The sequence below is a fragment of the Danio rerio genome, chromosome 13 (assembly GCF_052040795.2).
Source record: "Danio rerio strain M-AB ecotype USA chromosome 13, GRCz13ab, whole genome shotgun sequence".
NCBI lineage: Eukaryota > Metazoa > Chordata > Actinopteri > Cypriniformes > Danionidae > Danio > Danio rerio.
The window spans coordinates 47,660,265-47,686,925 of record NC_141033.1 but is presented as its reverse complement, the minus strand read 5'-3'; the positions used below and the strand labels follow the sequence as shown (position 1 = coordinate 47,686,925).

Sequence of the window (26,661 nt, the reverse complement as noted above, 5' to 3'; positions counted from 1 at the left end):
TATAGTTTAAACCTAATATTACGGCAATTTAACGTATTTTAGCACCTTTTATATAGTAAAATCGATTTTCATTATATAATTGTACGCTTTTTCCCAATGTAGGCCTCGCGACGCGCCTAAAGTAATTTCGATTCATTGCGTGACCACGAGGCATGTGTCACTTTTCTCAGCGCTGATCAGTGCAGACCAATCACAGTTTAATGTTGCCCCCTCCCTCCGCCTCATCCAATAATAAAACGCAAGAAGATCTTCCCGGATACGTCACTTCCATCTGCGCCATCAGCCTTTGTTAAGAGGAGCACAAAAGCTTCAGGCACGCATTTCCACCATCGCTCTCCAGCAAAGGCTGCTTGAATTCTCCGCTCAATCTCCAGTTTTTAAAATAACACCCTTCGACATGGATCCCAACAGCAACAAGAGGAAGAACAACGCCGGGGACGGCAAATATCTGCCGGAGTTATTGGCGGAGAAAGACAGCCTGGACTCTTCATTCACACACGCCATGAAACTCCTATCTGCAGGTCGGTGCTTCTTTATTAGTTTTTTTAAAGTACGTAGAAATGGTGATTTATTTTTCTGTAATATTGTTTAAGCGATGAATTGAAGTATTTTAAGAGTGTTTAAGTGTGTTTTCATTCATTGGATTTTTCACGTGCGTCGACGAAATGCGCGTTTGCAGGCCGCGTGCAGTGATTGTGGTTTGGTAACTTAGGCCTTGAGGTGCTGCTTCACTGTCCTCCATTTTACGGTGTGCCTCGTATTCATGTGTTTTTTTTGTTCTCATACTGTTTTCATATGTACTTTTTAGTCATATTCAACGTTTATTGTAAACAAATTTATGGTTTTATTAAATATATATATTTTTTTATTTTGTGTGACGTAGTTACTTTACGAAACCGATATAAAAGATTTCTATTTTATTTAATCGATATTTAACTATCTTTATATCAAGATATTTCTTTTAACGTTATAAAACTAGACACTGTGTTAATAAATGACGTTTGTAATATTAATATCGCACAATATATTAATAATTCATTAATCGACCGCAAGGGGTGGAAACGGCAGTAGAAAATGTGCAACATTTATAAAATACGGTGTTTTTTTTAAGTTAAATTAAATGACAGATTAAAGCATGTGGAGATATTGTGGACGTTTTAAATTGGTAAATGTGCACGAATCGACCAGACCTAATGCTAGCAGCATGGCACGCTCTTTGTCTGTGCAAGGGCAATCCCACAATGCATTGCACAGGGCTACGCGGGAAAAGCTAGGGAAATGAGGAGTTACTGTTTTGTGGGATTTTGAATATTGCTCTAATATTTTGCACTTATTATTATATTAAGGAAATCCATTTGGGCTTTATTTTATAACATTTACCTTAACTACCTAAATTCACTACTCATGCTTTTTATATCTTAAATTCACTCTTGCTATCATAAGAGTTTACTTAATTTTGCCTAATGGCACAATACTGTGGCTATTTTACACTTATTGTTTGTAAATCTTCGTAGTTTAATTATATGTCGTGTGAATTAATAAGTTAAACATTTATTATTTTATTACCTTAAAATCCAAACTTGTCTACATACAAGTGCTCCATTTATTTGTCTTTCTTTATGCGAGATCATTTGAATCAATAAATGAAACCTGAAATTAAATAGTTAAATTTTTAGTTACGGGCCCAGAGAAAGCCAAATAACTAAATGCAAAATCAATTGCTTACATATTACCACGTCCTTATTCTGTTTTGTTTTTTCCCTTGCAGAGATTGAGAGAGTCCAGAAAGGTGAACCCAAGAAAGACTCTGAGCTGTATCTGGATCTGTTCGCCTCCAAGAGTGTGCGTGTAAAGGAGAGAGTGCTCATTCCTGTGAAGCAGTATCCCCGAGTAAGTCTGGATTTCAGTAAAACTATGTAAGATTTTGTTGGAGATGTGGTGGTTAATAATTTCTCAATGTTTCCCCTCAGTTCAACTTTGTGGGAAAGATTCTGGGGCCTCAGGGCAGCACCATCAAACGTCTGCAGGAGGACACCGGAGCCAAGATCTCAGTGCTGGGAAAGGGCTCCATGAGGGATAAGAACAAGGTAAAAATACTATATATATCTATTAGGCTAAATTATTGTGACGTGTTAATTACACAGCATGCTTAAACAATGGCTTTCTAAGGCTATTGTTTAACATTGTTTAATTAACAGTTACTAATTTCACAATGAAACTAAATCTAATGAACCAACTTTAGAAATATGCCAATGTACAATAATTGAATGTATTTTGATAATGAACATGCACTATTAAAATCATGGTCTTTTCACAACCTGAATTTCTCTTTTTGTGGTGTTTATAACCACGCCAAATGCTTAGACTATTGAATGTTAACACTGCAGTAGGGTTACAGTAACATTTTAATTGTACTAGTTTTACAATGCAAACCACAAAAACTTTTGTTAATCTTCCATGATTTTATTTCTTTTTTAATCTTGGTAATAGAATCAATACAATCTGATAGTTTGATTTTTATTCATTTTATTTTATTCATTTACCGTAAATAAACTAACATTTTATATATTGTAAAGTGTTATCTATTGCAGTGGTTCTCAAAGTGGGGGTCGGGACCCCCCGAGGGGTCGCGGGGCAATGAATGGGGGTCGCCTGTTGATTTCCAAAAATCTATTTATTTTTATTAAACCATAAGATTTAACTTATTTTATCCATAACTATATTGAAAATAAAAATAGTAGTTTATAGTTACTATATACTATATAGTTACTATAGTAGCCTATAGTTACTAGTTCTATTGGATTGCGACCCCTGGGGTAATTACATTATATTAAAGGCAGCAATAGCGTCAGATGCATTTTGATTTTATAACATCAGGTTATACTTTCTGGCACATTTAAAGCACTGACACAAATTTAATTGGTGTGTCTGCGTCATTGCATGCAAGGTTTCTGTATTTATAACCACCTCAGAGGATATTGGGGGTCGCGAGTCACTGGCATTGTTATTTTGGGGGTCGCGGGCTGAAAAGTTTGGGGACCCCTGATCTATTGTACTTACCCATTTGCAGCTTCATTTTGTTAACCATTTGTTTCCTCTGAATATAAAAAAAAAAAACTATACCACATATTTTATGCCTACTAACTTGTTAGCAACTTGGCATAATATTGTGAATGCTGAATACCATTATAGAAGCTTCTGGGGAATTTGATTCCGTCATAAGCTTGTTCTGCTCTACTAATCGCTTTACTTTGAAATGACCTGCATGCTAAAGATTAAATTGCTTTGCCTGCAGGAAGAGGAGCTAAGGAAGGGTGGAGATCCAAAGTATGCACACTTGGGGATGGAGCTGCATGTGCATATTGAGGTCTTTGCTCCCATTCCTGACTGTTACCTGCGTATGGCTCATGCCATGGATGAGGTCAAGAAATTCCTGATGCCTGTAAGTGTGAACCTTCCTTCAGTGGACTGCCATCTAGTGGTGTAGATCTGCCTCTGCTTTATATACTATTCTAGTGTTGGATTATGGAAATTTCTGTGATTTATGTAACAATAATAATTAAACCCCATTAATTATAATAATACAATTTTACTTATTTCAGGTGGAAGGTATGGATGAGATGCACCCTGATGCTTTCATGGATCCAGGTTTTCTGAACGGCGCTCAGGATATGTCTGGCCATGGCAGAGGCATGCCAGGCAGAGGACGTGGTGGCCCTCCCCCAATGGGTGCTAGGTGAGACATTAACAGATGCATTTTAACATATAATTTCATTTTTAAATGTATCTGCAAGTTTTTTTTTTTTTTTTTTTTTTTTCTCCCCTTCATTTGTAGTAATCCCATTTTGTTGTCTTTAATAGGGGTCGTGGTATGCCTCCTCGTGGAGCACCGCGCGGAGGAGCACCAAGGGGAGGTCCTGGCCGTGGAGCTGCAGCACGTGGAGCCCCAGCAGGACGAGGAGGACCTCAGCCCCCCACCCCAACCAGAGGGGGAGCAGCATCCCGCTCAAGGCCACCAACCCAAGCTGCCAGAATGACACCTGCAGCCGGACTCTCCCACCAACAGGCCAAACCTGAAACTTACGGAGAATATGTGAGTCAATATACATAGCACCAGCAACTGCCCCTCAGCTGTTATTTACACTATTTAAGTAGATTGGGGATTATTGTAATTTTGATAAATGTATTAAATATTGTTTATTCAGCCCCAATGCATTTCATGCTGTCCATTTCAAATGTTTCAAGTTTATGTAGTTTTATTTTATATCATTACTTTAATGCACCCTAGGATTTGGTTAAGTTTTCACAAATGAGCATTAGCACGCAGTTTCCTGATCATCAAATCCTCTTTAAATTCATGTTAAGGGTTTGTACAATACATGCTGCTCTATTTAAGCTGAATTTTAAGCTATATTTTGCAGTTTACTCCAGACTTTTGAATTGTAATATATATTGATGTGTAAACTCTAAAGTTTTGTATTTAAAGGCTTGTTAAGTAACTACTCTTGGGTTCAGACAGTAATTTAAGACTCAATGTAAATGCTTGCTTTTTTTTTCCACCTTGATTTGATCCACTTATCTTGACGGATCACATATTGGGCTACTGTTGCTACCACTAAGTGTGGAAACTTTTAACCCTCATAAGTATGACATCCTGTAAATGATTTGGAAGCAAAACAATTTTTGCTCAACACTTTTTTTCAATTTTTTTTATTATGCAATGCATGTTTTGGTTACTCTTGCAACAACTAACAAAGTAACATGCATTTTCAAGTTTTATAAACTTTTGAAATTGTTTTGAGCTCCCTTATGAAATGCATAGCTTTCTTTTTCTGTCTGCTTTCAAATACACAAATAAAAATCAAATGTCAAAGAAATCTGAAACCTGACTCTGTAAATGAACACTTCTCACACTGTGAAAAGTCCAATATGTAGGATTTTGCTGATGTTTTCATATTTTATCTAATCAGGTTCAGATGAATGCAAAAGTTTATTGAAGTAGCCATTTAAATGATTAAAATAGTCACCTTAAATTAACGTTAACACATGCATCTCAATGTAGACAAATGTACTGAATACACGATCAAATTTGTACTATTATATATTTATATATAATTTATTTTTATTTTTTTTTTGTGCTTGTACTGTGAATTAGAAATGTCAGGTCACCCACTTCTATTTCAATAATGTTGGTCAAAAGTACTGACTTTGGAAATGCAGGTAGTCAAAATAAAATCAGTACAGATCAATACCCAATTTATCAGCAGGTGTCTGTTGTATATCTGCTCATAGACAGATCCTCTGATAGGCCCTGCTTTCAAATGCTTCAGTGCCCATATATCAGATCAGTCATGTATCGAGTATGTAAACCATAACTTTCAGCAGTGTTTAAGAACCTCAATTTTAGCAGCAATTTTAATGCTTCAGTGCAGAATTTGGTACTTTTGACATCCCTAGTCAAGTTTCTGCTGATCTTGCTGGCTATGGTAGCTCACCCACAGCCCCTGACGCAAGTGGTTCTTCTAGACCATGCTTCTAGCTATGTTTATTAGGGGATGCACTGAATTTTTATCAGCTAAATGGTTTTTGTCCAAAAAATGCATGCCAATTTTTTTTTCTAGAATAAGGCATTTATAGTGCATGCAGGATTTTGGGTTTGGCTCATAATTTTTACTTCTGTGCATCCCTAATTGCTTATTTTAAGCATCCTGGTTCAGAGCTAGTGCTTTTGGGTGTCAAAAGACAACTGATTTGGGCCTAGGCTCCTTAGAAAATCTCAAAAGTGAGCTGTAGAAAGTAATGCCATGCAGTGGGAAAGCACCAAATGGAGGTGTTCACTCGTCACTTTCAAATTCATTTTTAAATCTTACTTGATTGTCAATCGACAAATTAAACCGTTGAATGTGTAAAAGCATAATCCCCTCAAGAAGTTGTTCAACTTCTGACACATCTACATGTGCTTTCTCAGGCCTATGAAGAACCATATGCTGAGGCTTCCTATGAAGGATATGAGAGCTACTACAGTCAGCAGCCTGCACAGCCGTGAGTGCCTTTTATTTCATCCCGTCGCTTCCATTTTAATCATCCGTTTCCATCAATTGATGCATTCAAAGTTTAACTCGGCGGGGTCATTGTGTGTCAAGTGCTATCATATATTTTTGTTTTGGGGAAAAGCTTCATGTTTGCTGTTTGTTTCCACAGAGATACGGAGTATTATGACTACGGCCACGGAGAGGCACAGGAGAGTTACGAGTCTTACAGTAAGTCATGTTGTGTCAGTGTCTTGGCTAACTTTAGCCTTGTTTTAGTGTTAATGTGCTCAAAACGACACTCTTACTTGCTCACAAGCTTTCCATGTGTTAAGGTAATTTAAAATGTTTTTTTTTTTTATCAGCAGAAGATGACTGGGAAGGTGGCGCTTGGGGTGGTGCTGGTGGAAAAGCCCCTACAGCTCGCCAAGGAAAATCGTTTCGGGAACACCCTTATGGCCGATACTGAGAGTGCTGTCGGCTCACTGCTGTTGCCTGCGCAGCCTCCTTCCCTCGTAACCTCTTGTTATCATCTAAAGTAATTCTAGTTGTTATTTTTGTATGCTGTTTTGGTTAACACACTCCTTTTTAAATATTCTGAATCCCAAGTAGGACGATGACCATTCATAAGTTCAGTACGACACGTTTTAGACTTGCGGTTTATATGATGGATGTGCTTATTCTCTTGGCATTTTGTTTTGCAATTTTATTGTTTTCTTGCCGGTTTTGTTTTTTATTATTATTATTTTTTTAATGGATAAGTGTTTCTTCTTTGGAAAAAAGAAATAAGATACCTGCTAAGACAATTAGCTGATGGCCATATGTAAATGACTTGCTAAAAAAAGGAAAAAACTGCCTGTTAATGTCACTTCTATTCCAAACGCGCTTCAAGGCAAAACAAAAAAAAAGGAAAAATTGAAGGATGCATAAAAATATTAGTTAATTTTCAACCCAACTTGTTTTAAATTTTGATGAGGTAATTTCCTGTTTGATTATAGTCGTAAAATTCAAACTACGCTTCTGCTGATTCGTTTTGTTAAATAATAAAATGAGTAAAACAAATAAGGTTGTAGTTTAGCTTTTACTTCAAGACGAAAAAAATCTTTGTACGTACAACACCCAAATATTCAAAACTTGTACTTTTGGTGTTTTTAATTTTGCAGTTTCCGAAATATTAGCAGACTTTGTGTACATTTTTGCCTAACTAGGGATCTAAATATGTCCAAAATGTGTCCCTACCAGTTTGTCAATAAAGCATAGTTTTTCTTTTACAGCCTTCAAAACGTTTGTATTGGACTCTTATTAACTTTGTAATGTTCATCCTACAAAAACTGTCAACTGTTGCAAACTGTAAAACTGTCAAAAGTCTGCATGCAAGTTATAGCTTCTCAATATTTAGATGGAAAACCTGTTTGTTTTTTCTCATTTAATGCTGTTCAAAATATGTTGTGTATAAACCGTTGATAAAAACCTGAAATTATTTCAAGCAGACCGTCAAAATGTTACTTATGTTGTGTACAAACAATTGACTATAGCATAGCCTTAATGTCTTATTTCCTAAATGTGTTACTGTTACTCCCCAATAGATCTCAAATATTTTGTATATATTAATTTAAAGGGGTCATCTTTTAAAATAAATTGTTATAGGGCTGCACGATTAATCGAAGATCTATTCGTTCCCCTTAATAATCTAAAGCATTTCTACAATTATGCTTCTCTCCTGACTTTGAATGGTTCAATTGGCTTAAAGGTGCCGCACAAGCTTTCTAAAAAGTCATAAGTTGTATTTTTTTAAGGTATAATTCACCCCAAAATTTAATTTTTTGTCCTGTAATGCTTTCGCGGTCACTGAATCACAAGAGAATCCGCATAGGCTGTGAATAACAAGTAAAAGTACTGAAATAACATTTAGTTTGCACAGAGCAATCTTTTGGTAGCCACTGGGGAGATGTATATTTATTTGTGTCTCTTGGTCACGGCAGCCGGGACAAGAGCTGTAAAAGTGAAACCAACAGCAATCACATTTAAATCGGTGGTCTCAATTCCTGGAGGGCCACAGTTTAGCTCTAACTCGCACCTGCTTGGTGTCTAGTCTTGAACATCTTGATTTAGTTGGATCCGCCGTTGATTTAGTATTGGAGCAAAACTGCGGCGCTGTGGTCTTCAAGGAATCCAGTTTGATTTGAAGGATCATATCGAATTTTAGATTTATGATTAAGACAAGCATTTTGTTTTTATTACTTTTACAGCAAACCTGTAGTTTATAAAGTGTAAGTGTCGGTATAACTACTAGCCTAAATACAGCTGACAATAATGCAGGAGGTAATCTGATTACAAATTTAATTTTTCTAGTGGAAAAATCGGTCATGTTGATGGATTGCAAGAATTTCTCATACAGACTCCCTAAATTCCCTAATACAGCAGTTTTGTGTAAATACTAATGTAATGCTTTGCATTAATGATCAGGACCAATTTAGTTTATTTCAGTTCACCATTGCAAGTCTACAAAATTTAGCATCTTGACCACCAGTAGACTTAATATTATTAATACTTAATAGACCTAATATTCTGTTAAATCTTTGAGAATTATAATTATTATAACCAATAATGGGCTACTCGTGTTGACCTTTATCACATGGACGGAATCGTGAGAAAATTGTGATCTTGATTTTAAGCAAAAAATAAAATGGTCATTGTCATTTTAGCCAGAATCGTGCAGCCCTAAGTTGTTCATGTTTTTGTTCTGTATATTATTAAGAACTTTTAAACCTTTTGACGTTATTAATGTGATCTATTCAATAATTATAGCTAACTGCAAACTTTAAGTTTTTTGACTTATGACCCCTTTAACATATAATAGTGAATGTTCAACCCAAGCAATGATTTATACACAATACAAAGACACTCCTGGAATTCCTAATGTGTTTATACCTGTTTTAAAAGCGATAACTCTCTTTGCAACCTTGCGTCAGAGTCACTAAATCCCTCTGACGTCACAGAGACTCTACGTGTTTGTCTTCTATTGAAAAGGATCTTGAGGTAAGACCTGCAGAGTCCCCTCTAAAAGCGCAAATAGATTCCCCTTTTTAAAAGGTAAAGTATACATGCACAAAACGACTAGATGTTTAGTGCTCATCTATGGTAATTCTGCGTGCAAAAAAAACAAACAAACAAAACAAAAGAAACGGCATGATGCAATGTTCAACCAGAGCACTCAACACAAAGCCCAAGATGAAAGTTTTGACCGTGAAGATGATTCAAATGTTCAGGCTTCCGCTGGCTTAATAAACCACAAAATTTGGGAACAAAAGCGTAATGCAAGCTTCAGAAAGGTAATACCAACCCTAAATTTTCTCTTTTTAGCACAACTTGTTCATTCATTCATTTCTGCACAATCACATTACAAATTGCGTTGTTTCCAAATTTAAAATGTCAATATTCCTAAACCTGGCTAACATGCATAACATTTAAATCATTAACTTTCTAAAACCAACTTCAGTTTGTTTTAATGTGCAACTCATTGTTTTAAAACAACCAATAGATTCTAGTTATATTTACTGTCAAAATGCACTGCTCTTAAAATGTTCTTGTAGCTGTACAAAATAGATCAAAAGTATCCTCCAATATTAGTGGCTAATGAGATGTAGAGTTTGGCTTGTCTTTTGTTTTGTTTTTATTTAGTAAGTGAATTGGTGTTGCCTTGTACTAATTCTTCTTTTGTGTTGCTCAGTGACTGAAGCAGATGGTTCTTTCCAGACTGGTTCACCAGGCAGCTACTACAGGTAAAGTGTTAAAAGGATACATGTTAAATCCATATGGTTCAGCTAAATGGGGTTATTGGTATTGGTGTAATGGATCACAAATCTCATGGTTTAGGTGACTTTAATTTAGTCAGACCATTTTTCAGATCAGCCAAAAAGGGGAAGAGAATTTCATATTTGCTTTCCATTTATTACAAAAACAGTACTGCAAGACACTTGGTTTTAACAAACAGAACTTAAAACCTGTACTTAATAAACATAATGCAGTAATCAGCTTAATAAAAATAAACAAATGTTCAGTAGTGAACTGATTGGAGCGTCCCCACTGCACATTTTGTTCAGTTTTGTCTGACTTCTCAGGTGCAAGTAATATGTAATACAATTTTTTTAAAAAGGCCAACAGTGGCTATCACAGCAAATTCATCTTTTTGATTTTAGGTCCCCATTTTATAGCAAAGTAAGTTTCTTCTCTTTGATTAGCAAATAGTCAAATCTTAAATTTGCAAATGATTTATGCGATTTTAGTTGTGCAGAAGTCTAATTTGAGATCACTGAAAAGACTCATGCTGAGTTCAGACTGCATGATTTTCGAAGTAGTCGTGTCATGTGTTTTTACACTGCATGTGCTGGCGTTTTATTGCTGCTGTTTAAACTGCAAGGTGGATCGGCGAAAGTCTTGACTGCATTCGTTTTTACACTACACCAAACTACAACTTAGTTTACAGATAAAATAAGTTCAAGGGCAAATTCAGGCTTTGAGATTGCTAAGGAACTAGTCTCACGCAAAGGTTTGTCAAAACGCCACAAATGTTTTAATTTAACATCTTGACCATGTGTTTGAGTGTGGTGGCTGTTGCAGAAGTGGAATGATTGGCATGGATTGCAAAATGCTGCACATCCAAGGTTTGATGTGGCGCAAGATCCTTATTACTTGCGCAGAAACCTCTTGTTTCTGAATATCAGACATATAATGACGACATGATTCATAAATCTAAAGCTCTAATTTAAAAGGGTAGTTCACCCCAAACTGATAATCTAACTTTCCTTTCACTTATTTCAGGGTTCTTACGGGTGCTGGAATTCTGAAATTAGATTTTTAATAGTGTTTTCAAGGTTAGAAAAGTGCTTAGATTTTTGACAGTGCTTGAACCTGCTTGATTTTGAAATTGCAGGGCTCGAAATTGACTGTTTTGGTTGCATATGCGTTCAATTACATCTATGTGACCTTAAAATATATTTGGGTTTTCTATGCATAATGTTCACCGCAGGTGCGTATTTATGGAGCTAATAGTATGCCAAAAAAATCCGAACTTAATTGTTAAATTGCATTAACAATCGTAAGTTAATAAAACTGATTATATGCTATTAAAATGTTTTGACTTTGAATTTCTTTAAATTTGAATTTCTTAACTCGATTAGTGAATCATCTGAAGTTTAAGACAACTTAATTTTTTTGGTCAGATTTTTATAGATATTTTCAAACTTTCAAATTCAAAGACTGCAGATATTGGGTTTGTAGAAAACTGCAGATAGCTGTAAATACGGTAAAGTTTAAGAATTCACAATTCAAATTCAGCTTCATACGCATTGTATTTAGGAGACATTCACCTAGATTTCATATTTGCACCTGAAATGCCAATCCAATGACTAAAAAAATAGCAATGCACATGAAATGTCATGAACGACTGGTCATGAAAGTTTGGTACTACACCCTAACAAAATCTTACTGCGAGCTCATTTTTTGAGATCTTTAGGTAGAAAGACCAAAAAACATTTCCAATACATAAAAAACATTTCCAATACATGTAGTAGTAGTAGTAGTAGTAGTAGTAGTATCCAATAGCTGAACATTTTTTTAATTTATTTTTTAATCATTTTTGGGTGTACTATCCTAATAAATCTATGCTCTAAAGTATTCAACAATTTAAGTTAATGTTATTATTATTTTTTAATAACACTATGCATGTAAATTTACATACAAGATACATAAATGTAATTAACCGTGGTTATTAGGTGCTAGAAAAACATACAAATGCACCTTGAAAGTGCTTGTAAAGTGCAGGAATTTGAAGTTGGAAAAGGTGTAAGAACTCTGTTATTCCAAACCTGCTTGTTTCTTTCATCTGGTAAACACAAAAGCTGATCTTTAACTGAAGCTTTAAGCCTGACGTCCATATAGGAGAAACAGACAGTGTGTTCAGGTTTGCAAAATATGATCTGTGTTCAACAGAAAACTCATAGGTCTCAAGCTCCATTCCTGCAGGGCCACAGCTCCCCAAACACTGCTGCTGCTCCAACTAATGAAGGTGGTCGTTGCTCTTTTTGAACACCTTGATTTAGATCAGTTGTGTTTGGGGTTGAAGCAAAACTGCAGAGCTGTGGCCCTCCAGGAATTGAGTTCGAGACCTATGCTGTAATGGGTTTGGAGCAAGTGATGGTACTTTGTGTGGGCTATTGCTGTAGTTTGATGGCCCATTATGTGTAGGAGGAAAATTTGTTGTGCGCTTGTCCTTTCTGTTACTGGAGTTACTGACCTCAAGAGATTAGTGGGTTTGGCATTCACACAATCCTGCAAGAGAGCATTGAGAAGTGATGTTCTGTTGCATGCTGGTAAAAGCCTTAGGGTTTTTTAATTATTATTAGTAGTATGTAGGTTTGTTTTTGGCATGTTGCGGCTTTAATTGCTGTCTAATTCTGTCTTCTGTTTTTCCAGGGTTTTTGGTGCTATTTTTGTCCTGAAGAGGAAAATGTCTGAGCCTTTTTATACTGTTTTTTTTGTGACTGAACAATGTTCAACATTATTTTTTGCCAGTTGTCACTTTTATACTTCTCAATTTTAAATGATTTTTATACTTTTTAAATAAACTTGAATTGAAGTTTACCAAGTCTGAAAATTCTTATTCTTATATATTTTAAGCCTTTTTATTCATTTATTTTATCGAATTTTAAATGACCTTGTCTACATATGATTGTAGACCAGGGGTTTTCAATCTGGGGGCTGCAAAGAAATTTTAGATGAGGGGTAATCAATGGGCCCACATGGGTGAATTTTGTGTCCCGCGTCATTCTGAAGGTTAATATATTTTTTATTATAATTTAAGCTTAAGTACTGCAAAAATTGAGCTTTATGCTTATGTCATTTAAATGCAGTTGACACTTTCTTGACACAGGAAAAGAAGCGTAGTGGCCCGACTCTGTGCACGGGGACTTTTATGAATAAGTGCTTCTGGCGGGGCGCTTCCTGTGATTTTTGGCGCTTGTCTGCTGCACCTGACTGCATTTACTTTTCACTTACGCTTACCTCTTTTACGCTAAATGAATGCTCGGGTCTATTTAAATGACTATTTCAGTTAAAATACATGATCAATAAGAACATTATCGGTGGCTGAAAGCACTTCCCTGTTAATGGCTTGCGTTGCTAAGTAACTAATCAGCTGGGTGCTGCGGAGTGCGCGCCTCTCTGTGCAGGCTTCACTTATAGGGAACGAAAAGCATTTTAAAGACACGGCACAACATTGCACCTCGTCCACAGTGCGACAGGCTTTACACTTTGCATTGTACAAATATCAGACAGTCCTCTGCAGCATGGCAAACAAACATTAAAATTGTAAAGCAAAAAGTGCTGCAATAACAATGAATGGAGCTGTCATCACATCAGCGAGTTCTCAGAGTTTCACTCCTGTTACACTAATGACAGCTGGATGAGCTCTGCAGTGGACCTCTTACACACAATCGTTCATAACTGGATGATTAAAAAAAACTAACATGTATACACCCTGAGTAAAACCACTATAGCCTATATAAATTATGTATCTGTTATGTTAGGGCTAATTAATTATTAAATGTTAATGTATTAGTGCTCTGTATTTAATGGAGCTCAAGATCTAATCAAATTTTAATACTCTGAATATAAATGCATTGTTTTCAAGATGTTCCACTTTTTCCCCATATTTATTTGTGTAACTAATTTAAATGTAATGTTCAGTATTATTAATGAACAAACTGGTATGAACATTTTAAAGTCAGCAAAGCTTCTAAAATTATGCAAAGTAAAACTTGTGGCTCTGAACTTGAATGCCCAATTCTAGATTGCATTTAGGAAATTATTTTTTTATTAGTGTAAGTCAGGATTGTCGACTTGTGTAAATTATGATGTGCACAAAAAAAGGGAATAAAAATAAACAAACCCACTGAACCACTACAGCCTACATTGTAGTATTGCTAGTTACAACTGTACTGTTAACAGGCTGATGACTGACAAAACTCTTTAAAGCTTTAAATCTTTAGATAAATTTAGACTCAACTGTAAGGGTAAATACAGAAGAGTCTAGCTGTGCATAGGCAGAAAAAAAGCATAAAATGGCATTAAAAAAAAAACTAAACGTGACGACTCAAACACAAAATATGGCTTGATGGAATCCAGTGAGAGCAAACCACAATGAACACTGCGCATGAAGATTTGATCAATAGATTGAAGCACTGAAACTGTCAACTCAACATCTTACAAAAAATAATCCAGATAATGAATAATATATAATATAAATGTATAGAATAATGCAATTTAAAAAAATTAAGTACAGTTGTTAATTTGAGGGGGTGGTGTCACTTATTTTTTTGGGGGTCCCCAAAAGAATTCGCCCTACACAAAGGGGCCCTCAGCTGAAAGTTTGAAAACCCCTGATGTAGACAGCGACCATGAAGACTTAGAATTACACTCATGTTCCTGTTGGGACAGTGACTGCAGGGTGTGGCGAGCTTTGTGCTGCAGCTGTTTCGGAAGTCTCTAGACTGAGATATTTGTCTGAGTCAGTGTTCAGTGATGTGCTTTTGTTGATTCATGCACAGCCTGCAGTGTTCATGTACACTTGCAGGACTGTAAGGGATGATTTAAACCTTAATCCCGGAAGGAAGTGTAAACACTTGATTGGAATTTAAAGTAGTCTGTGCAGGAATGTGGAACCAGCAAACTGACACTTAATACATTGCAGCACAAATCTCGAAATCCTCTATATTCCAAAACTGATCATGATTCAGTCCGTCTTAAGTAGAAAAGCAGGATGATTGTATGCACATCTGAAGTGTTTTAGTCAATGCTAACAGCTCTATAAATAGTCAGAGATAGTTTGCCCTTATATCTTAATATTAAGTAAATGCACAATCATGGCTCACTTTGTTTGCTTTATATAGCACATTTAAAAACATGACGTTGACCAAAATACAAAATCTATACTATTTTCTTTACATGTAAAAACAATCAAAAGCAAGAAACAAGATGAATTTTTTTCCCTTGAGATTTTAAAAGTACCTACAGAAGAGAATGACCAGGTAAATGTGAAGGCAAACCATTCCACAGAAGAGGGGCTGCAACCGATTAAGCCCGTCTCCTTATAATTTTAATCAAGACATGGAAACAAATAGCTGAAACTGTTAGGCTGACTGAAGAGGCTTAGTGAAGTATGCCAGTAAAGAAGCTCCAGTAAGTAGGTGCCAGACCATTCAAACCTTTAAAAACATTACTTTTTTGTTATGAGTCAATGAAGGGATGACAAAACGGGTGAAATACTATCAGAGTTTTTATTTATTTTTTTGGTCCCAGTTAAAAGCCTAGCGGCTGCGTTTTACACCAACCGTAGCATAGCATGAGAAACTCCTGAATGCAGAGTTGCAATAGTCCAGTCTGGACTAAATAAAGACGTTAATGAGAGTTTCCTAATCATAAGACCAAAAAGGCTTCAGCAATATTCCTTAATAGAAATTACTGCTGACTACAGAGTTTATTTGCTTGTAAAACTTTAACCTAATATCAAAGTAAGACTGCATGATTTTTGGCCTCACATTTAGACAGATTTAGTTGATTAATTGTGGATTTGCAAACACTAGCACTCAGGCCCGGCCCTAACCAATTTGGCGCCCTAGGCAAGATTACAAGTGGCGCCTTTTTGATCAACTAAGCTGGGAAAACGTCAGATAAATATGCCAATGCAATTAACATTATTGCTGAATAGATCTAACATTTACACATTTGCTTGAGGAAGGATTGATGGGGGTTGCTACATTACTATTGCTATTTTCCAAAACATCTATGCCCTTCCATAACATTAGCTCACGAAAACTAACAGATAGCACTATAGCTATTTAATGATTAGCAATGTTATGTCATATCTATCAACGTTGGATGTTAAAATATGGGACAACAAATAGCTTCAAATGATAGAATACATAGCAAACAATAGAAAATATTGACAATAAAATAAAAGGTTTAACCTATTAAAATCAATGGCCTCTACAGAAATTAACTAAAGCTATAAAATCTATTTAACTTTTAATTGTATTTGCATATTGATTAAAGTTGCTATAGTTATTTAGTGAAGAGCAGCAAATGAATATCTCATTGTGTTTTGTTTTATAACAGAGGTGTTAATGTAAGAATGCACAGATCTATAATGAATGAGTGAAGCATTCGACTACTTTAGTAACTGTTGTGCTCATTTAAGAGAAAATTGGTTGAGTTTAAAATAAAACAAGCAGGATAGAGCAAAAAAAAAAAAAACGAGGAAAAAAAGAAGCACTTTTCCGACGGTCCCTTACGGAGAGCTCCACTCCGCGCGAGCTCAGCCCTCCCGGCTAAACGGAGCAGTGCTCGTAATATCGAGCGAAAAAAAAAAAGAAAAAGACAGCTGTGAAACATAACCAGCTTGGTCTTTTTGTAGGAAACACACTTTAGATCTTTTTAGGGTAAGAGGTTTTTGAGTTATTGCCATCTATCACTGAATGTGTGTCAGGAATTTTGAAAACAAAACCAACTTAACCCCGCTCATTTCTGGCGCCCCCTGGATGTACAGCGCCCTTAGCATTTGCCTGTACTGCCTATGCCACGGGCCGGCCCTGCTAGCACTTCTGTCTGATTCATTCAGGTCTTAAAAAAAAAAATCCAGCAATTTCTTAACATGTTAAAACAGGTTTTAAAAAAAGCACTAAAATTGAGTTATCTCCCATTTTTATGGCCATAGAAAGCTGAGTGTCATCAGCATAAAGATTACTTGCATCAGGTGTCTTAGCAGCCAGGCGGAGCATGTAGACCATTGTTAATGTTTACATCACTCAAAATAGTCTGATTTCCTGTTTTTTTTCTTATGTAAGATAATTTGCCTGCCAACGTTGTAAAATGTGTTAGCTTCCTGCAGCAGGTTAAGTTTTTTGCTGATAGTCGTGTTCCTCCCGGAGTTCACTAGCGAGTGCGTTTACTTTTTCGTCGTAATCTCATCCTGCAATAGATAAAGCCTTTCTTCTGTTCCCAGCTGTATAAACACCCCCGCTCGACCCAAAAAAGCTTGTGCAATTTTATTCCTCTTCTGAGGAATAAATACTGAGTGCCAGGTTATGATGTTGTTTTGAAGTGGAGAAACTCAGTCTGGATCTCATCTGTTCGCAGTCTTTCTTGAATTACCGCACTTGAACTGCACATGTGAGTACCCTTCATGTAATATCAGATCTCTGCAGATCATCCCCTTTTTACTGCAGATAACAGTATACAATTACTGGCCACTTATAGGTGCAAATTTCTGATCAGGCATGTAGACATGGTCAAGACGATCTGCTGCAGTTCAAACCGAGCATCAGAATGGGGAAGAAAGGTGCTTTAAGTCACTTTGAACGTGGCATGTGTAACCGGTTCTGCGTTGTGTTTTCCCTGCTCCACCAAGGAACAACCAGTCAGAGATCTGCAGTTGTGACGGCTCTCCACTCACTGAGAACAAATCAGAAAGCACAGCTTTCACAGTGTGTCCTTACAGCCCCTCTCTCCCATGCGCAGTCAGTGCAGAAAGGCGAGAGATGGAGAGAGAGAGAACAAAACTCCAAACAATATTAACAAAGTGACAAAACATACCTGAGAATAAATCAGAAAGCACAGCTTTTACAGTGTGTCCTGGCCCTTACAGCTTTTCTGTTAAAAGTAAAGTGCAATGCATTTAGCATTCACATGCTTCAGTTAGGCTAAAGTCAATCAAAACCTCGATTTAAGTGATAACACAAAAATAATGAAATATATGTGAAAAATAAAGGTATAAATATTATTTAAACATGAAAACTGGCTTTAAAAGTTATTTATAAAGTAAAGATGATTAAAGATTAATTGGAGCTTAGCAGACACCCACCTCTCCCATGCATAGTCAGTGCAGAAAGGGAAGAGGCGGGCGCAAAACAAGAAATTAAACAGCGGGAGCTCCCTTAGAAATTTAAAGGATAAGACACACACTAACAAATCAGGTATACTTACTAACACATTAGATAAAATACATATTTTTTGTAATTCTATACTTAAAGCGAATTATAATTTTCATACCTGTTACACATGGTTATTTGTGCAGAAGAGCATCTCTGAACACACAACACATCCAACCTTGAGGCGGATAGGCTACAGCAGAAGACCCCACCGGGTGTCACTCCTGTCAGCTAAGAACAAGAAACTGCGGCTACAATTCACACAGGCTCACCAAAATTAGACAAGAGAAGATTGGAGAAGAGTGCCTGGTCTGATGAGTCTGGATTTATGCTGCCACATTCAGATGGTAGGGTCAGAATTTGGCATCAACAACATGAAATCATGGATCCATCCTGCCTTGTATTAAAAGGTCAGGCTGGTAGTAGTGGTGTAATACTGTGGGAGATATTTTCTTGGCACACTTTGGGCCCATTAGTACCAACTGAGCATCGTGTCAGCACCACAGCCTACCTGAGTATTGTTGCTGACCATGTCCATCTCTTTAGGACCACAGTGTAAACATCTTCTGATGGCTACTTCCAGCAGGACAACTCACCATATCATAAAGCACAAATCATCTCAGACTGGTCTCTTGAACATGACAATGAGTTCACTGTAGTCAAATGGCCTCCACAGTCACCAGAACTCAATTCAATAGAGCACCTCTGGGATGTGGTGGAATGGGAGATTCGCATCGTGGATGTGCAGCCGACAAATCTGCAGCAACTGCGTAATGCTAGCATGTCAATAGGGACCATAATCTCTGAGGAATATTTCCAGTACCTTGTTGAACTTATGCCATGAAGGATTAAAGCAGTTGTTAAAGCAAAAGTGGGTCCAACCCGGTACTAGTAAGGTGCACCTAATAAAGTGGCCGGTGAGTGTAGCTCTTTTTCATGGACAGTAAATGAGTTTAACAGTTATGGAATATAGCTTTTTTGTTTTGTTATGCTTGCATAATTATTATTATTATTATTATTATTATTATCTATTGTTTGCTAACTATTCCAATATTTAAAGATAACTTTCAGCTAAAAATCTTCTGTAATTCTCCACATTCAAAAGTGTCCATGGCAAAGTTTACTGCCATTTTAAGTATGTTCTGCTTTAGATTAACCTGGGATGAGCTGACCTATTTATTAGCCCTTATGTGAAGTTCTCATTAGGTTTAACATAGCAGGGACAACATATATATTTAACATTTATTTGTTAATGTTCATAATAAATTATCATTTAATTTTAGTTTAAACTAATGATTATTAATAATGTTTTAAAAACTAATATAAATAATTTTAATATTTCTTTATTTATAATAATGTATAATATTTATAATATAATTTGTTTTAGTTATATTTATTATTAGTTATAATTTTTTGATTATTATAAATATAATTATATATTATAAACAATTATACTTGTTTATTATAAGTATTTACAATATATAATAAATATGTACAATTTATTAATAATGAAATTTATATTAATTAGAATTTTTTTTTACTTTTTCTGTTTTTCCAATATATTAAATTGTTTATAAATTAGGTATTTATAATAATTTTGATTATAACTTGTATTTATAATAAATTACCATTTTAATATGAATTAAAATAATATAGTTATACTATCATAATTAATGCATTAGTAATAAAAATTTATATGAATGATTTTAACATCTACTTATAATAATGTATATGTATTTATAACAGGTTTTTATAAATATTAATTATACATTTTATTATGAATATAAATTGTTATATATATTATAAATATTATTTATCAATTTTTTATAATTATTTACAATATATGATTTGTGTGTTTATTAATAATAAAATTATGAACATTAATTCTAACAAATTTCTGTATTTATAATATAGTAAATCATATTTTTAATAAAGTATTGGTTTTGTTTTTATATATAACTTTTTTGCATTTAAAACAAATTATAAATTTAATATGAATTAATAATAATAATTTATACTACAATTAATAATAATGCATTCAGGATCAGGAGTAATATTGAAAATTATTACAAATAATTTTAATATTTATTTATAATAATGTATAATATTTATTTATATGTAATACATTTTATGAATATTAATAATAATTTATTATACTTAAACATTTTATTATATAAATACTTAATAATTAAACATGTTTATTGTGTGTATATATACAATATATGCTAAATGATGTGTATAATTTATTACAAATAAAATTATTTATATTAATTAATTTGAATAATATGTATTTTTTCTGTATTTATAATATATATATATATATATATATATATATATATATATATATATATATATATATATATATATATATATATATATATATAATTTTTTTTGTTAGAACTGTAATTACTGTTTGTTGTTTTTGTAGTTTTATCTCTCTTAAGTAGCACACGTATGTGGATTTAAGTTTTACATGAGGGCTAATACTGTCGACGTCAACTATATATGCAGCTTTGAAAAAATACAATTATTAAACCCCCTTTGAATTATTTTTTTTTATATATTTTCCAAATTATGTTTAACAGAGCAAGGAAATTTTCATGTCTATGTCTGATAATGTTTTTTTCTTCAAGAGAAAGTCTTATTTGTTTTATTTTGGCTAGAATAAAAGCAGTTTTATTTTTTTTTAAATACATTTTCAGGTCAAAATTATGAGCCTCTTTAAGCTATTTTCTTCAATAGTCTACAGAACAAACCATCATTATACAATAACTTGCCTAATTACCCTAACCTGTCTAGTTAATCTAATTAACCCAGTTAAGCCTTTAAATGTCACTTTAAGCTGTATAGGAGTGTCTTGAAAAATATCTAGTCAAATATTATTCACTGTCATCATGTCAAAGATAAAATTAAATCAGAAATTAGAAATAAGTTATTAAAACTATTATGTTTAGAAATGTGTTGAGAATCTTCTCTCCGTAAAACAGAAATTGGGGGAAAAAATTAATGGGGCTAATCATTCCCGGGGGCTAATAATTCTGACTTCAGCTGTATACAAGTAACAAGATAAATATTAACATTTTCTTCAACCTACAAACACCTGAAATAAACTAAGAATCTGAAGCAGTGTCTTTATTCCAGAGCTGAGCAAAACATTTCAAGCGTTTTACTTTGGGTTTATAAACACTGACGGTAACACTTTAGTTTAAGAAGTGTACAATTCCCACCATCACCTGCTTTTTAAAGAGATTTAAAGACTGTTTATTAGTAATTATAAAGTGCATATTCTGCATGATTTTGATTTATTCTGCATCTCTATTCCTGTCTAATACCTAAACCTGCTACTACTTGTAATTCATAAGCCATTAATTAGTACTTTATTTTCATGGCTTGAGAAAAACGCTAATTCATGTTGGAATCATGTTAACAACATGCTAGTTCATGCTAAAAACATGATAACAACATGCTATGCTAGTAACAAGCTAGTAAAATGCTTGGTTTGTTAGAATTTCGGCTTGGTCTATTTATTAATTAGGGCTCGCCACAGCGGAAAGTACCGCCAACTTATCCAGAATATGTTTTACACAGCGGATGCCCTTCCAGCCGCAACCCAACACTGGAAAACACCCATACACTATTGCATTCACACACATACACCACGGACATATTAGCTTGTTCAATTCACATGTACCGCATGTCTTTAAACTTGTGTGGGAAACCGAAGCACCTGGAGGAAACCCACACCAACATTGGGAGAACATGCAAACTCCACACAGAAATGCCAACTGACCCAGCCGGGGCTTGAACCAGTGACCTTCTTGCTGTGTGGTGATTGTGATGCCCATTTCAGAGAACTGTCAAAACAAACTCGCCTGTTATATCGAAAGTGATTGCCTTAAAATAGGCTAAAAAAAATAGAAAAATTCAAGGAATTGCTCGTACGTTTTTTTAAATGAGGACAGTCAAAACATCCCCAGGAAGAACAACATTTTCAGTAATGGTCTACACGAATGTTTACTTACACAGGAAGTAGTGAATCCGCTATGATATAAATATTCTTGTTTTGATGTTCCGTCTTGCATTCATCAGGAGATAATAATGGTTTTGGCTAAAAGCCTTCCTCAGTGTGTACAGCAATTCAATCCATCCACCCTGTTTTCACATCACTGATTATGTTGACGTTGCTGTAAATGGGATGTACGCTAGGGCATATTTAACTAATAAGCAAGGCAAGCGGCTGCTTGGGGCCCCAGGACATCTGAGGTCCTTCAATAAATATCTAGAAATATAAATTATACTGGCGTCACTGTGGCGCAGTTGTTAGCACGGTTGCCTCACAGCAGGAAGGATGCTGGTTCGAGCCCAGGCTGGGTAAGCTGGCATTCCTGCGTGGAGTTTGCATGTTCTCCCTGTGTTCACGTGGGTTTCCTCTGGGTGCTCCGGTTTACCCCACAAGTCCAAAGACGTGCTGTAGGGGAACGGGAGTGTATGGGTGTTTCCCAGTGAGGGGTTGCAGCTGGAAGGGCCTCCGATGCATAAAACCTGCACTGGAGTCAAGGGCGTAGGTTTGCACTTGACATTGGTGGGGACTGGGGACGAGTCCCCCCACATCCCCGCCAAGAATGAATATTGTTTTTTTAATATGTATTATATATTGCTAAAAATTATTTAACTGCTATTAAAATATATTATCAATTAGTCCTCTCTTCATACAATTTATTAAGTTAAATTAAATAGTCAGGCGCGTAGCCAAGGGGATTCAGGTGGTTTGAAAGACCAAAAGTTGGATTGTTGTTATTATTATGTTTGAATTTATCTTATTATTCAAATGGCCAAATTCTGACTGAGGAAGGTTGAATGCACTGGTCAGTTTTTTTAGTTGCCTAAAGGCTTCAGTTTTTATACCATTTTATACTATATACTATTTTATACTATATACTAGTTTTATACTATTTAATACTAATAATTTTCTTTGTGAAATCAGTTAAAACTTGATTTAAAAACAAATTTCCCCCAATAAATTATGATTTAAAACAATTGTATTTTAAAAATAAGTCTATTTTTCATATTTGAATAGTTTAGCAAAAACCTCTAAATGCCATTTAATATTTTCTTTCTAAAATGAGCATTTTTCTCCAACTCCTGTGTGTGGACTCTGTGATTTTACTTTTATAGAGACAAATACATTTCTTTTCATTGCTGTTAAAGTGAAATAACTGAACATAAATATACAAGGCTGAGAAAAATGCTCATTTTACATGGCATTTAGAGGTTTGGGCATCTGAACTCTTGATTTCTTTTTTCTAAGAATTTAAAGTTCTAATTTCTAATTCAATGTATTTTTATTATTTATAAAACTGTAATAAAAGTAAAGCAATTTGACAAAATGGTAGGAAATATTTTTGGTACATCAAAAAGTATAGTTATAATAACTACCTAAAAAGATAACCCAGCAAAAATTAGTTCTTAATATGTCAATGAAATTTAATATGTATACCTCAAATAAACAGAATGAATAATTAATCAGGTGAATTATTGAAAAAATGTTAAGTTTTTCAGAAAACAAACCCCTTCTTTCAAAAACCTGGCTACAGGCCCAAAAGTTTAATGTTAAAATAATGTTTATTAATTGATAAGGAGAGAGTTTCATAAAGATTTTTTATTTTTTTTGTACAAATTAAACATGTATTAAAAGATGAAGCACAGGCTGTAGTTTTTCTGACAAAATGTTTTAACCGAAATTGGTGATGTTACTCTAAGAGATTAGGAGAACTGGCAGGGTCATATACATTTACATGTATTCTGCAGTTAGTTTACAGGGAATATTGTTCACAGACTATATCAATCTGCTATAAGGTTAGACTGACCGCAAAATCGGTGAAAAACACTCGAAATATGTACTCATTCAGTAGCGAACTTGAGTTAAATGTGACTTACACTTTTCGTTGAAAAAAGCTCTTCATGTCCACCTTTTTTTACTACCTTCATCCTTGTGCGTGTCAGACACCTCACACACATTGGGAAATCCCCCCCGCGCAGTAGTTTTGGCGCTGCTTGTATCTGAAAGGAGCCTCTCAACATGATAGCAGAGAAAGGCACAGCCAATCAAAATGTTCATATGTGTCTGGGGGCGGTGCGACTTGAGGAGAGAAGGTGATTTAACCCTTTCAGCGTGTCTAGGTTTATACAGTTTATACTGACAGCGCGATGTTTTTAAGGGAATTAAATTATTGGTGGGGACATTTCAGTACTTTGTGGATATTGGTGGGGACACCTCCACCCTAAATCTACGCCCCTGACTGGAGTAGTTGGCGGTTCATTCCACTGTGGCGACCCCAGATTGATAAAGGGACTAAGCCGAGAAAAAAATGAATGAATCAATTATACCTATAAACTATATTACATTGTTTTCTTTCATACGTTGTATGAAATCAAAACAAATAAATTATTACATAATTAAATATGATTTAATATACAATGAAATATATTATATATATTTTTATATTTTATTTATATATATATATATATATATATATATATATATATATATATATATTTATATATATATATATATATATATATATATATATATATATATATATATATATATATATATATATATATATATATATATATATATATATATATATATATATATATATTATATATATATTATATTATTATAGTATTTGACTGCGGTACTTATAATCTAATGGTAACCACCCCAAGTACCGCAGTCAAATATATATATATATATATATATATATATATATATATATATATATATATATATATATATATATATATATATATATATAATATATATATATATATTATATTATTATTATAGTATTTGACTGCGGTATTTGGGGTGGTTACCATTAGATTATAATCTAATGGTAACCACCCCAAGTACTGCAGTCATATATATATATATATATATATATATATATATATATATATATATATATATATATATATATATATATATATATATATATATATATATATATTATTATTATTATTATTATTATTATTATTATTATTATTATAGTATTTGACTGCGGTACTTGGGGTGGTTACCATTAGATTATAATCTAATGGTAACCACCCCAAGTACCGCAGTCAAATATATATATATATATATATATAAAAAACTAGGTGACGTGGGTGACGCTCTGGTCCGAAAACACCGAATCCCGAGATTAGATGAGAATGCCAAGGAAACGCATAGGAAGCTGCTGCCGCCACGCTTTCAACAGATGTGCAGTGAAAGGCAGCCTGCCACGTACTGAATTTAGCATTTGAATCTTTATTATAGTTCAATCTATAGGCATACAGATTGAGGTAAAGTTGATTTTATATTCGGACATATACTTAAGATCATTCCAAATAAGTGTTCTTCGCTAAATCTAAATACTGAATTCATATTAGCAGCTATAAACACCGTTTACAGCCAATTAGTAGTGGTAATATTGTTTTGAAGTCATACTTGCATGCGATTTCTGAGCCAAATATTCAAAGTAGCTCGGTAAACAAGCCGTCACAGTTGAAAAAATGGACGAATGTCCGAATATAAATTCAACTTCAATGAGATACAGTAGGCTATTTCATTCAGCTACGCCTCTAAATGTGTTTTTTATTGTTATATTTTATTCTTTCAACAGATGCAGATGTTTTATTCGCTTTATTTGTCAAGTTTTTCTGCTTGGGATGGAGGAGGTCGCCTGCGTTTTTTGTTTTTTTTTTCCAAATGGACTCCCTCAACCAAGAGAGATTACCACACAGTCTGAGTTTACCTGAGCATAGCACTAAGTGACGCTCCAGTTGTGTAACGTTACAGTCTATGGTCGAGCTGTTCTGCCTATCGGACGTTTAACACGTTTCTCATCAAATCCTCACCGTCAGAAACGATGCTGTTTTTTCTTCTGTTGTGGACATTACTGCAATGTGCAGGTTAGTGCAGAGCTTTTCCCGCCGTTGTCTAAACTCTGTTGCATGTGCTATTGTAGGATTTGACAGTAATTTTGCACAAGATCTCGAAGCCAGAGCGCAAAACGTCGCTTTTAGGCTGCAGAAGTTTGCTTTAAAGTGAGTCAAATCAAAGTTACATCCAAAAAGTTGCTCGATGTTGCTGTGTACGTCATAACATTTAATCTTTAGCCCGTACTAGTATTTATAGTAATGTTACTACTAGTGCTTTATTTATTTATTTTAGATATTAGTATCTTTTCCATTTAATACTAGAACTTATTCATAGATGCTAGTGCCTATTCCTTAGTTACTAGTGCTTTATAAAAATATACTAGACCTTAAACTCATTACTGGTTCTTTTTATTAGATACTAGTACTCATTCATTAGATACTAGTACTTATTAAACAAATACTATTACTTAATAAATAGATACTACAACTTATGTAAAATATACTAGTACACATTTATTAAATATTAGTTCTTGTTTGAAATGTTACTAGTAAAAATGTTATGACTAGTCCAAATGAAGAGTAATTTTACTAGTAAAATAAAGATAAGACAAGTAAAAAAGCAGGACTGACTAGTAAAATAAGAATAGTTACTAGTAATAGTTATTAAAGATACTACTGATTAATAAATAAATACTAGTGCTAATGAAAAAACTACTAGTGTC

General features: G+C 34.4%; 2 protein-coding genes and 1 long non-coding RNA gene across 17 annotated transcripts in view; 2 read left to right on the top strand and 1 right to left on the bottom strand.

Annotated features, from left to right (window-relative positions):
- Positions 1–315: 315 nt before the first annotated feature.
- On the top strand, positions 316–12,670 carry khdrbs1a (KH domain containing, RNA binding, signal transduction associated 1a). 13 transcript variants are annotated; one of them, NR_155509.2, is given in 11 exon segments: positions 340–521; positions 1,769–1,890; positions 1,971–2,087; positions 3,296–3,442; positions 3,603–3,736; positions 3,862–4,093; positions 5,969–6,042; positions 6,204–6,260; positions 6,398–6,567; positions 9,760–9,811; positions 12,504–12,670. NR_155509.2 is itself a non-coding variant. In NM_001362252.2 (9 exon segments), coding segments are annotated over 8 exon segments (966 nt in total). In that variant the 5' UTR covers positions 340–397; the 3' UTR covers positions 6,220–6,260; positions 6,398–7,518.
- A 2,675-nt stretch (positions 12,671–15,345) lies between these two features.
- On the bottom strand, positions 15,346–24,062 carry LOC141377063 (uncharacterized). The gene is made up of 3 exons (XR_015506372.1): positions 23,951–24,062; positions 18,135–18,244; positions 15,346–17,588 (listed from the first exon to the last, which is right to left on the bottom strand). It is a non-coding gene; the product is annotated as an uncharacterized LOC141377063 (long non-coding RNA).
- A 1,790-nt stretch (positions 24,063–25,852) lies between these two features.
- The window catches only part of LOC797620, a 102,113-nt gene continuing 101,304 nt past the window's right edge, over positions 25,853–26,661 (top strand). For all 3 annotated transcript variants that reach the window (XR_015506365.1, XR_015506366.1, XM_087279743.1), the window contains exon 1: positions 25,853–25,969. Coding sequence is in view for 1 of the 3 variants with exons in the window: in XM_087279743.1 (XP_087135869.1) it covers positions 25,927–25,969 (43 nt within the window). In the remaining 2 variants the exon portion in view is untranslated. The remainder of the gene's footprint in view (positions 25,970–26,661) is intronic.

What these genes read in the sequence shown, in the direction of transcription:
- khdrbs1a (XM_087277351.1), top strand. Translation starts at nt 398, where the DNA reads ATGGATCCCAACAGCAACAAGAGGAAGAACAACGCCGGGGACGGCAAA. An exon ending in TCAAGAAATTCCTGATGCCT is followed by an intron (nt 3,443 to 3,602) that starts GTAAGTGTGAAC and finishes TACTTATTTCAG; the next exon opens with GTGGAAGGTATGGATGAGAT. An exon ending in CCTCCCCCAATGGGTGCTAG is followed by an intron (nt 3,737 to 3,861) that starts GTGAGACATTAA and finishes TGTCTTTAATAG; the next exon opens with GGGTCGTGGTATGCCTCCTC.